The sequence below is a fragment of the Anarrhichthys ocellatus genome, unplaced genomic scaffold, assembly GCF_004355925.1.
Source record: "Anarrhichthys ocellatus isolate YVR2014 unplaced genomic scaffold, GSC_Weel_1.0 scaffold25, whole genome shotgun sequence".
In the NCBI taxonomy this organism is placed as follows: Eukaryota; Metazoa; Chordata; class Actinopteri; order Perciformes; family Anarhichadidae; genus Anarrhichthys; species Anarrhichthys ocellatus.
Genome location: NW_022280055.1, coordinates 1,812,019 through 1,824,927, shown reverse-complemented (window position 1 = coordinate 1,824,927; position 12,909 = coordinate 1,812,019). Strand labels below are relative to the sequence as shown.

Genomic DNA, 12,909 nt, shown 5'->3' with positions numbered 1-12,909 from the left:
GGGGGACGTCGTGCTGTTACTGAATTTGCTACCAAAACATTTATCCAATCCTCTTACCACAGAATTCAAATGTTCTCAAGAACCCAAGGCTTTTATGTTGGAAAGCACCACCGGAAGTCTCTTTTCCTCATCGGGTCTTACTTGACAATGGTCCACCGCACCCACTGGAAGCTGGAGGCTGCATGGGAAGCCGGAGCATCCCTGTTTAGTCACCCACCGACCCAGCGTCACTGAACAAAAAGAAGCGTCGCCAAAAGCCTCATGTTGACCATTTGAGCAGACATGGGATGCAGGCGGGGAGGGATCGGTCATCCATCACTGAGTTAGCGGACTGGGGCTTTTTTAAAAATTCAACACTACATCCAACACCATGGCTAAGCAGTACGATGTGCTCTTCCGACTCCTGCTCCTCGGAGATTCTGGGGTTGGGAAAACATGTTTGTTATGCAGATTCACGGACAACGAATTTCACCCGTCTCACATCTCCACCATCGGTAAGACTCTGCTTTACCACCAGGAGTTATTATTTTAATTGTATGAATCACTTGCGTTAATTAACAACCCCGTTCGTTTGCACGGTCTTTTTTTTTTTTTAACGTTTTCTGTTGATGTCGTTTGCGCATCACCCTTTCTTTGTGGTCATTGCATTATCTGTTTAAATTCCACTGAATAGATTTGATGCGTAAATTACAGAGGTTTTGTCTAGATTTAAACAGAGTGTATTCACCCGGAATAAAGAGAGTGTTAACTATAAAATCAGCGTGATTGCATTGGTTGGGGTAGCTCTGAGGAGGAGGGTCCAACACTTAGCAGCCATGCATATGAGTTTACCAACTATCAGCACTTGGCACTGCTACAGTCCAACCATGTGCCATAAAAAAAATAACAGCAAAGGGACACTTTTCATATTTGGGAATAAGTTGCGTTTTGCATCTGGCACTGACCAAACTGTGCTCTGGGTCTGTTAGGGGGCTCCTGATCGAAATGATTGACAGTTTTATTTCAGTGCGTTATAATAAGAATAATTAGTACATGGATACCTCATGTTCAGTTTCACTGTACACATTATACAAAAGAAGACAAAGTCTTATCAAATAATTTGGTGTGATGTTTGTAAAAATCATTATTGCTGAACCCCTGATTCAGTCTCAAGTCCTTCCTGCTAAACCAGTATGAAACAAATATGACTAGAGTGGATTCGTCAGAAAATGAAACCGGCAACCAAATTTTGACAATTGGTTTAACGATTTAAGTTTGTTTTCAAGAAAAACATTTGATGTTTTATGATGTTGCATAGACCAAATGACTAATCAAAAAAGGAAAACAAATGCTGCTCCTCTTTCTTTAAATTCAGAGTATATAGAGCAAACCAACAGTACCTCTTCCTACCTTTGGTCATGGATTTGCCACGTATACCTGAAGATGACTGTTGACTCAGCAAAGCTGAGCCAGCCTCTTTCCTCATAGTTAATATGGGCTATGCAGTCCATCTCCCTCCATATTAGAATTCGGAGCATGACAGGCGCATTACCAGGCTTCACTTTGAGGTGATGGAAATAAGGATGTACAGTAAGCCGTTGTTTTTATTTTTAATCTGCTGCAGTTGTGTCTCTTATCTCTTCTTCTGTGGCAACTGGGCGGCCGTGTGTGTGTATGTTTGTGGGTGTGTTTAGTTAATAGAGACGTTTTCTCCCTTTCTGATGTTCAAGCTCTCAGTGAACTCCTGCAAACACCCCGCATCCACAGCATGAGGCTCAAACTCAAGTTTTAGGCACTTCTGCCTCGTCATACTGCACTTAAAAGGCTTTTCATCTGCTCCAACCAGTAATAATATATACTCATAACGCTTACTTAGACTGAAGACTGCTATTTCAAGTCGTGCACCTGTATGGCGCTCTACAGGACACTTCCTCCCAGTATAGTCGCGTTCATTTAATTGCAAGCCTGTCTGCATGTAGTGATCTGTTTGTGCTTTTGTTGCAGCGTAAGTGTTCACAAGGCAATGGAGTCCAGATGTTGGCATTCGGCCAAATAGTTGTGTCCAGCAGACTGTAACAGACGTGCAATAGTTCAAACTCAAAAATAGTTCAAACTAGTTCAAATTTGGTGCTTGGCTCAAACTATGACAGGACAAGTTTGTCCACTGTTTCCAGGGTTGTTTGTGTCCTGGGCTATAATCCAGCATTTTGAGAGTTTTATGTTCCTTTTGCGTTTATGTTAAACGCAGCTTTCTCGCGGCCTGTAATGATTTTTTAGCATTCTACGACAGGTCAATGGGTCAACTTTTTAAAATGATATAGTAAAATGTCTATACCAAATCGTTGGCAGCAGCTATTCTGACGATACACCCTCACTCATGCAGGTATCAGAGACTTCATTTTAACAGGTCACTCTGTTAAGACTTCCATCTGGGCCAGAGAGTGCACATTTCTCTGGCAAAGAGCAGCTGTAGAGATGATTTATTAATGCTGTTCAGTCACTCTGCCGAGTTTAATCTTCCTCACCTTTACCTCGGCGGTGTCGTCGCCGGACTCAAGGCTCCTGGCTGTCACAACGCCTATAAAGTGCGAGCCCAGCCCCTGCCCTATATCACCGCTCAATGAGCAGCTGTCCTCCTGGTTGTGGTCCCAGTGGTGTTGTGGTCTCAGCCTGGTCAAACACTTAGTCATTAGTCTAAAGGGCTGGGCATTGGGACACAGCCACCACACATCTCATGAAGAGTTATCAAAGAAATCTCAGCCTTGAGTTCCTCCTGGCTTTCTAGAAACATAAATGGCGTGATCTCACATTTCTTCTCATCTGCTATCCTTTTAAAACAATCTTTAAAGGTGTGCACAGTGCAGGACGTCTTACAGCTGATAAATAATGATGTTAAAAACTATATTATTTTGTCCCTCTTAGTTTTCACTTTGTGTTAATCTTTGGGAAGAGATTCAGGCATTATTTCTAATAACAAGCAGGTGGCGACTCCTCTGGTTGCCAAAAGCGTATGACGAAAATGACCCTCACTTGATTTATAACCTCAGTAAACATTGTACGCATGAGTTCATGGTCTCAATCGCTAGTGTCAAGTCTTCTTCAATACAGTAGGATGTTCATTTCGTAAAATATGGTCCCATTGAGAGTAGCACAGACAATAAAACTGGGTATGTTTTGGGGCCTGTCGGCTACCTTGTGATTGACAGGTCGCTACCACGGCGTTGTGCGTACTGGGAGCTGTCTGTGTGTTTAGACTGAGAACTTGAACCCTTTCACAGAGTGTTTTCAGGTCATTAAAGTTAATCGTAACCGTCACTACTGGTTGCAAACAAGATGGTGACGCCCAAAATACTGAATTCAAGGCTCCAAATAGCAGTTCCCAAACCAAAGAATGAGGTCACGGTGACTACATCCAACTATAGTCTTAATAATGCTGTGTGACACTGGCCTGGAATGAAACAGCCACTATGAGTCATTATACGTGTTATATTTCATACAGGAGGTCAATACAAGGCTTAGCTATTCAGTCCAGGTTGATCACAAGTTTTTAATTTGAAAAATAAGTTTGTCCCTTGTCCTGCTGTGCCCTAAAGACAGCAGCTGTTGGTTGTCCTCTGCTAGTAATGATAGTCATGGATGACAGGAACATTCCCCAGTAAATTTGTGTCAGTGCCAGGGCATCCATCCGTCCATCCATTAGTGAGCCTGTCGCCATCACCTACATCACCTACTGGCATGTGTCACCGCCTAATCCGTCTTGTATAGTGGAACACAGTCCTCCTGCTAATTTGTCATCAATTTTGGGTGTGTAGCCATTAGTTTTTACATGGCTTTCACACTGCTGATTGTGAAAGGCTGCCATGTTGAATGAACTGCTGTCTCTTCTTGCACATTGTGCTTGTCTCCATTGTCACAGTTCCCTCTGAAGAGCAGAGGGAAGAATGACTTTTTCTTTTTTCTCAAGCAAGCCTTTGTGATCTAACATTATTTAAAGCCAATGCGACTGACATATTTCTTAAACTTGGCACTTTGAACATCCGCCAGTGTGAGGTGTAAGGTTTGGTTTGCAGTGAAAGTACATTTAAGTGTTGTTTACAGTTTGAGCTACAGAGGAGTTTGTTACATTGCAGACCCGTCTAACTGATTCCAGATAGCGGCACCATAACACTGACAGCTGCTTTTGAATGACACATTTTTGGCAAACACACACACACACACACAAACACACACACACACACACACACACGTACACACCTCTAATCTTTCCTGTAACAGTAACATTTAGGACTTTCTACACAACTTGTCATGCAGTTTGAGAAATTGTGCAGCAAGTGGGACTTCTGCTGTTGTGATGGGAACACACAGAACAAGTTAAATATCAAACCTTCTAATAAGGAGACATGTTTTTATACCTTCACAACAGCCTGTTGGGTCGTTCATTGTTTGCACTATGGTTAGGAGCACCTGGTTCTATAAAAGAGCCTCATGTTGCTCGACTGCTACAAAACAATGCGGAGCAATCAGACGGGTGAACAGCAGGAAGCAGACAATGTGGGCTGGATTACTTTTGTTTTGTAAATATAACTGAAAAGATACTCGTTATGGGGACTTTTTATTTATCCTCATAAGACTTGCCTGTGGAGTCATCTCGATTTATTTCTTAAATTTCCAGATTTGGTCCAGCCCCTTGTTGTAGACACACACTGTACAGCTGAAGAATCCATTAGTCCATATCTGCATTTGCTATTTAATGCATGCTGTTTGCGTGGATGCCATCTGACTGGAGCTTTACACACTGCTAATACAGTGACGCAGGAAGACTCTTCATCTGCCTCTTTTTCATGATCTCGTCTCAAGCCTCGGGCAAAGCAAGCTACTGACTGTTATGCTGACCTTTCACTTAGTCTGAATGCTCTCTAGGCAAAGGCCGCCTCACGACTTAAATGAGTGTCGAATCGGTGCAGCTCCAGCCTCCGTGGAGTCTCCCCTTGACTCCAGCTCGTTTTGAACAAACACTAAAACCAACCAGGCCTGGCCTGTAGCTCATCTGTCAGCTGTTTCTGCAGAAACGCAGCTATAAAACAAACACAAACGGCAGTTCTGATGGGAATCGATTGGACTCAGTCGGCCTTTCTCTGAGGGCGATGCCCGGCTTGTGACACATGGGTGCGGAGTGTCAGGTTAATTGGGATGAACTGTTAATTGATTTCTCAGGGATTGGTGTGGTCTGTAGAAGCCTGTGGTTTTGCTTTTTAACGACTTGGATGCATTAGTCTGAGGAGACCGTCATGGAGAAAAGACAAGATATAAAGAATTCAGTAGAGGCAGAGTTAATGGTCAAACTGATATATTTTGTTTATTTATGAGTGTCTCTCATCAAGACGAATATGTTTTATTATTGCTAATGTTTGTTATCATAGTTGGTAACTATACTGTTGAGGAGAACACGGTCATGTCATCGGTATGGAAGGATTATAATACAATGGACCCCTGCATGGGCAAAGAAATGTAAAAGGTTACCCATAAGTCTAAACTTTTCAGCAAAATGCTGCTTTAAAAAGCAGAAGTTTAGAGTTAAAAGTGCTGCTGTTGGTTGAAAACTACACCTGAACTTCTGTATTTCTTTCATGTTGTAAATAAAGACCAGCTGTCTAAAGCCTGCATCCATATATGGGAATAAAGAGGAGTTCACATTCTACCATTGCATATGCTTTACACATGCTGAGGTTTTTAAGGCCGATTTGGATATTATATTCTGTCTATACACAATATCGCACTCAGCCGTCTGAAATAGATCAAAGATCCCTGAAGCGAGCGTGACCCCCTCCCCTCCCCATCTCATCTCTGCTCTCATCTCTTCCTCTGTGGTGTTACGCAGCGCTCGGCTCTCGTTTTTGCCCTTCTCCCTTATTCCAACTCCTGTGTGATCGATGCAGAGAACTGAACTGAACGAGGACTCGGCTCGCTGGATCATTAGCCCGATCTCCTAACAGGCTGATTATACAGGCGTGACGTTAATCCTCCCTATGATGTTACAAAGCTGCAGCAGATCCCGGTGACCCCTCCGTCTTAAAGACACGCCGGGTTCATTGATTTCAGTCAATTATTGAGTGCGAGGCCTTTTGAGAAGATCCAGAACATTTAGTCTGAATACATTTAGAGCTCCTCTGTGAATGTTGTGTTTTCCTTACCATATCTTTCCTCTCTTACAGGAGTCGACTTCAAAATGAAGACGCTAGTAATAGATGGTATCAAAGTACGGATACAGATATGGTAAGACAGTGGCATAGGATGCCTCGCTGGAAGGCCTTGTGCAGGAGATTAACAAAATGTTGTTAGATATTACACAACAGTAGCTCTGTTCGAGGGGATATTTTTCACTTGTAAGTATGCTGTCACTATCAGGATCATGTTCAGGGCTGTAGCTACCATTACTAACACTGCTTTTTTTGCTGCCTGGAGGAATTTTAAACTCTACACTAACTTTCATATTGATAGTATTTTGTAAACTGATTCCAGTACTTTTAGACTGTGTGTGTTTACATTTAACTACTTTTTTAGGTCAATTAAATACTAGTACTTTCATGCAGGAGACTGGAGTTTGTGTCACGTCACGGACCTGCTACTAGCGTTAGCTTTATTAAACTGTTCCTGAATTCTATTATAATGTATTTGTCAGGCGATGATGTTATACAATTAACAAAGATTCTCTGAGGCTGTACATAGATAAAGAGGTGAATTTGAGCACGTTCACGCTGACAATGCTTACATTTCGATGTTTAGCAGGTGAGCTTTACCAAGTTCAACATTTAATTTAGCCTGTTAGCGTGCTAACATTTGCTCATCAAAACTCAAACACAGTACTGAGGCCGATGGGAACGTCATTAGTTTTGGTCATGAACCATTTAGCCATTAGCTGTCGAGATGTCTCAGTCTGGACCAAAAGACGACAATGCCCTCCCTAAAGCCCCGCCGCTAGCATGGCTAAACAAACCACTTCAACAAGATACAGGGTTTACGGACAGTGACAGTGACAAGAAAATCTAAATACTTAAACGTTTTAGGTGTCAGGTCATTTTCAGGGATGGAGACTCATATATACTCAAATATGTGTATGTGTATGTTCACATTCATATATGCTTGTTGTCTTTCCAGGGACACTGCAGGCCAAGAAAGATACCAGACCATCACTAAGCAGTACTACAGACGAGCACAGGTAGCTGACCTCTACTCTAAAAACAAATTTAAATCAAATTTATTTCTGACATTAAATTAGTTAGAGCTACAAGATGTTGATATATGCCTCATACCTGGCACCGCTTCAGGTGCTTTAATGAACCGTTTAGATCAGGGGTCTCAAACTCATTTTCACTCTGGGCCACATCAGCGTCACGGTCGCCCTCAAAGGGCCGGTTGTAAATGCAAGACGGTGTAAATGTAATTTCTCCTAAGATATTGGTAAATAACTGTCTCTGCATTTGATTATTGTTTTTTCAAGTGTAAAAATATTGTACATGCAGTTATATAAATGTAAAAATATATTTAAGCACATTTCTGTTACAACTTAAATCCTTTTAATTTAGGGTTAATAAACTCACATTACTCTATCAAAGATCAAACTATTAAAGAAAATATCAAACACAAGTTATTACAATAACTTTGTTCAAAGCTTAAAATCCTTTCAAGGGTGCGTTTGCACAATCCCACGTGAAGTATTTCATGTGTTGTAAAGTCACGTTTAAAGGAGTCTTCATTGTACTCACAATACATTTACATTTCAAGTGTACAGTAACCAGCCAAAGAGCTGCTTCTAAGTATCTCATCATTTTGACTTTCTATCTCAGAATTATGACTTTCTATCATAGTTATGACTTTCTATCTCATAATTTGACTATGGAGATATTTTTATTATCAAGTCTAACTAAAAAATAAATATATATATATTTTTTTTAATTAATTTTTATTTTTTGCTGGCGGATTCGCGGGCGACATAAAATGACGTGGCGGGCCGGATTTGGCCCGCGGGCCGGGAGTTTGAGACCCCTGGTTTAGATGCTTTTAAAGGAAGCTCTCATGGATCAAAGTTGCGACATAGCAGCTTTAAAATGTGGTATTGTAAGCGTGGAGGATTTTGGGAGTAGCTCTCCAGGCCAAACACAACCACCACCACTCTGACATTCTTGTATGAATGTTGCATTTGATTTTGGCTGTCAAATAGGTCAAACTGGCTCAAATCAAATTGTCCATTTACCAGAAACTGGTAATGAAATTATGTCCGGTTCCTGTTTTGTGTTACAAAAATGCCACTGGCACTGGCAGGATGGGCCAGTGGCTTACAATGCAAAACACATTGTTGGAAGAGGCTTCCAACTTTCTAAGTGGTGGTCTGGTTTCTATACAGCAGTATTGATTTTTCCACTTGTATTGATTTTTAAAAAGCTGCTTTTAAGCATCCAGAAACCAAGAACCTTTTTAAGCATGCTTTAAAATGGACTGTTTCTCGTCTGTTTTAAAAAAAAAAAAAATCCTTTCAAATCCTCTTCAGGGAATCTTCCTGGTGTACGATATCACAAGTGAGCGATCCTTCCAGCACATCATGAAGTGGGCCAGTGATGTGGATGAGGTGAGTCACAGAGATTGGGGATTTACGATCAACAGGCAGCAGAAAAGGCAACAACTACTTACTGTGCAAGAGGCCTCAGCTTGACAAAGAACAGCTGCTGTGTTTATTATGTTCCATCTTTATTTTCAAGTATCTGTCGTCATATATTTTGTGCCAGCGTAGTCATTGGAAGGAGAACCTTTTTTCCTCTCGCGGTCACATTTCTCTTTCAGCTTCAAAGGCTTCAGGAAGCAATCTTGTCTGCCTTGCCTCCCCCTGTCGTTTCCCAGATGATTTTATTTTATTAAATCATGGACCTAATTTCCTCTATGGGTCTGTCTGAATATACACTCTGTTGATGTTGGCACACTTCCAGCTTACTTTTAATCTAGGTCTCATTTCCTGAGCGCTGTGTTTTCTCCCCTCTGCATTCTCTTGACATTTGAAATCTCTCTCTCTATCTCTTTAATTTTGTTTTCTTTATTCCTTTATATTCACACGACAAACCCCTGCAGTACGCTCCCGAGAAGGTCCGGAAGATCCTTGTAGGGAACAAGTCAGATGAGGTGGACAAGAGGCAGGTGGCCACCGAGCAAGGTATCAAGGTGGGTCAATCACTGGCTCTGTTACATAATGGATTGTTAGGATCCTTGGCATGGTTGGAAAAACAATGTTTTAAAACAATAATGTTTTAAAATACACTGTTCTGGTTTTCTTTGAGTTAAATTAGTTCACTGAAAGCTTGAAGCCATTAGGTGCAAGTTTGGGTTCTGTAAGAAATTAGGCTCAAAGTTCAACATAAGAAACTGGAGGCAGTTAGCTTAGCATAAAACCTGGAAGCAGCTTTCCTAGCTCTCTCCAGAGTTCAAAATGATGCCCTCCAGCACCTCTAAAGCTCACGCATTAACACATTATACCTTGTTTGATTAGATCTGCAAAAGGAAGACAATTTCATGTTTTAGACAGAAGTTATATGCTGTTACAAATGACAGTTTATCCATACAGGTGCAGTGCCCGATCAAAGAACCTCAAGAGCCGCTCATCCAAACAACTTCACTCAGTCGATCGGGTGAATGCTTGTCGAGAGAATCGAAGGACAGACAGACAAGACATATAGACAGAGACTCCTTCCATTTTCGTTAGATCCCAGCACTTCTGTGCAACCTCGCTGTCACTACAAAACTACAACATGTCAGCGGTATTGTTAGGCCTATTTTTGAACTTTGGAGAGAGCCAGGATATCTGTCTCCTCCTGCTTCTAGTCTTAAACTAAGCTAGGCTGACTGCCTCCTGGCTCTAACTCTATCATTATTGCACATGAGAGTGGTATCGATCTACTCTTGGCAGGAAAGTAAATTTGAAAAGCATATTCATCAAAATGTTGAACTGTCTCTTTAAAAGAGGTACTTATCCTGGGTTCCCCGAAAGCTTAGAATCATTTGTAATCATCAGGTCTGCGTTCCAAAGCTGACAGCCAGCAGATCTCACCGCACCTGTGCGAAAGGAAATAACGTGTCGGTTGTCTGTGCTTCTAATTAAAAAAGACCAAAGTAAATATGTCACTGTTGTCTATCTTGCAGCTGGCCAAGGCTTACGGAATGGACTTCTTTGAGACAAGTGCCTTCACCCACCAAAATATAACAGAGGTGAGGTGATCTGAACTCACGACATGTTATGACCACGTACAGAGTAGGAACACGAACAATGCAATGCATGCAGTCATGGCTCTATAATAGGAGGAAATCACTTGATCAGATTTGATTAAATTCAAATTCATTGCACTGAGGCAATGAATTTGAAGGACCGAGGCCCCAGTGAGAATTGAACTCACAACCCTTGTGTCAGTCTTCTAATCACTGAGTCATGAGGCCTTACCTTGAATAATGACGGCATCTTATCTCACTCAACCTGTGTCTGTGTTTCCCTCCAAGACTTTCACACGATTGGCTGAACAGGTGCTGGCAGCCAATAAAAAGGACCTGGATCTTCTCCGGATGTCCTCTAATGACGAGATTAATCTTGCTGCTCTGGAGGAAGAGGAAGGACTCTGTGACAGTGTGGCGGGCGATCAAGGCAAAGGCTGCTGGTGTTAAAGACACAATTCAAATCGGATAGTCTGTTATCACCAGACACTTTGCACACTCTAGGCAAAATGGGTTTATTTTTGTCGTTAGTTGAAACAAAGAGGAACACTGAGCTGCAATTTTTGCCTACATGTTCCTCCGTGTCACGTGCCAAAAATGCTAACGAGCCATTTGAGAGCAGTTTCAAGGACAAAGGTGGAAACATTTTGCCTCAGAGTGCCAAGTGTGTGGTGGATTAACCAACTGAAGGTCCAAATGTCAAGGTTTCCCTCAGTGGGACAGAATGTTCATTGTCTAAAAGCACTAATTCCTGCTCAGTTCAGTGTGTCCTGGATGGAACCAAATACAAATCCATGTCCTCTACCAATTCTGCAATTGACATAGAGTTGAAAGGACTTAACTCAAAGATGAGATTGTATCATCGTTTCTTACAGAATTTGTACAGCGTTCAGATATATACAATTTGGGAATGACTTGGAATCGTCCACCACTGACTTGAAACTTTTCACAACGTTGTATTTCACATTGTTTTCCGAGCGCTGTCGCTTATATTCATCACAGGGCCGGTTGCCTTGCAAATCAACAACGTGATTGATTCCATTTGGCCTTCATCCGCCCCTTCGGTGTTTTCCTTTTATGTGGGGAATCGGCACCCCTGCACACACAGCCTTTCTACTGTTGAATGCATTAGATGTAGTGTGAGCATTTGACCACAAGAGGGTGCTACGTGCATTGTGAAAACAATACACACACTGGAGCGTTGTCCTGTGTTAAATTATGCTATTTTGCCTTATTTTTTCCTTATGTGTTTGTTTTTGGTTGTAATTGCACTTGCAATGACCACCTTTTAATGCGATGAAAGGATTCTAAACATATGCAGCAATTTTATTATTTCCTTTTATTGCTTTTATGCAAATATTGGCTCAGTAAATACGTTTTGCCGCTGCAATATCATCCATGGAAGACCACACATACACTCTGACAATGACGCCTGTACCAGTCGTTGACTGAGGGAAACATTGAGAGCAAAATTATTCAATTTCCCTGTAGCAAAACTGAAGATGTTTTTCATTTTATAGTCTTTGTTTATTCCAGAAAATATCATATAGCACGGAGAGTTTGATAACAGCTCCTTGTCTTGCTCCATTGTACATAGCAGGTTTTTCAAAGCATTGTAGATTGGTAGAATCATGAGGGTACGACATTAATTTATTGTATTATTAGAGGGCTGTATAAAAAAGTCCACAGTGATATTCTGGTCCGAAATATTCCCTCTGTGAAGATAATAATGTTTTGGTCATTCTGTAGTTTTCTCGCTGTTTTGTACAGAGTCCAGTAGAGATGCCAGTTACCCCCCACACTTCAAAACGGGACAAGCGAGGGTTTTGCATGCGATCCACTCTTCTTTCCTTTCTTTTATTGCAACTTCAATGAAGTTAATCGACAACTGACCATACAAGCATTTGACCAGAGTTGCCTGTTTGAGACTTAAACAGAATCACCACCACTGGAAGACATTTGGCTACATTTTGTTTTTTTTTGCAACTTAGTAATACTAAATGCTACTCAAAACAGTTGTTAATCTGTGCACAGTGTGAAATGGCAGTATGTTGTACTGAACGATGTTCTGGACTAAGCTCTAGATACACAATGTATCTGTGTTGTTTTCGAGAACTACTTTTCTTTCTTTTAGACTACTTCAACTTGTATTTGTGGAAATATATTACATGCAACATGTGAAATGCAACATGTTATTCTCGGAGGAAAGATGTCAGATGTTTATGAGTAAATACTTGCAGAGATAAGAGCCGTCGTCCTGGTTGTGTCGAGACCCGGTGCTCCCTTGATATGAGACGGAGATACAGTACGGTATGTTCTTTGTATAACATCAGCACATCATCTACAATACAAAGGAAAGGCAGATGACTGTGCATATCCTCCACATTCATGCATTCACGTTGAACCAGTGTTTGAACATCATGGTAAACTCAAACCCAATGGTAGGCTATTTTGTGTCATATCACTCAACCTATGGATGAATATCATCATATGGTGGATGGGGAGGGGGCTTTTTAGAAACTTTTATGTCACTTCCTAATTTGACCACTCGATGACAGATTCACTCAGTTATCTTTGTTTTGTTTGTCAAAGTCGGCTTTTAGAGTGTAAGGCACTTGTGTCATAGTGAGAGAATTATTCGTCACTTATGGAATAACCACGAGTCACCACAAGATCATGCTATTG

At 41.3% G+C, this 12,909-nt stretch overlaps 1 protein-coding gene across 1 annotated transcript; it reads left to right on the top strand.

Annotated features, from left to right (window-relative positions):
• The first annotated feature begins 159 nt into the window (after positions 1 to 159).
• Positions 160 to 12,470, top strand: rab15 (RAB15, member RAS oncogene family). The gene is made up of 7 exons (XM_031861751.1): positions 160 to 494; positions 6,192 to 6,252; positions 7,135 to 7,195; positions 8,525 to 8,602; positions 9,097 to 9,186; positions 10,162 to 10,227; positions 10,513 to 12,470. The coding sequence occupies exons 1-7, from the start codon at positions 371 to 373 to the stop codon at positions 10,672 to 10,674; spliced, it is 642 nt and encodes a 213-aa protein (XP_031717611.1). The 5' UTR covers positions 160 to 370; the 3' UTR covers positions 10,675 to 12,470.
• The last annotated feature ends 439 nt before the right edge of the window (positions 12,471 to 12,909 follow it).

What these genes read in the sequence shown, in the direction of transcription:
- rab15 (XM_031861751.1), top strand. Translation starts at nt 371, where the DNA reads ATGGCTAAGCAGTACGATGTGCTCTTCCGACTCCTGCTCCTCGGAGAT. An exon ending in AGTACTACAGACGAGCACAG is followed by an intron (nt 7,196 to 8,524) that starts GTAGCTGACCTC and finishes AATCCTCTTCAG; the next exon opens with GGAATCTTCCTGGTGTACGA. An exon ending in GGGCCAGTGATGTGGATGAG is followed by an intron (nt 8,603 to 9,096) that starts GTGAGTCACAGA and finishes AAACCCCTGCAG; the next exon opens with TACGCTCCCGAGAAGGTCCG.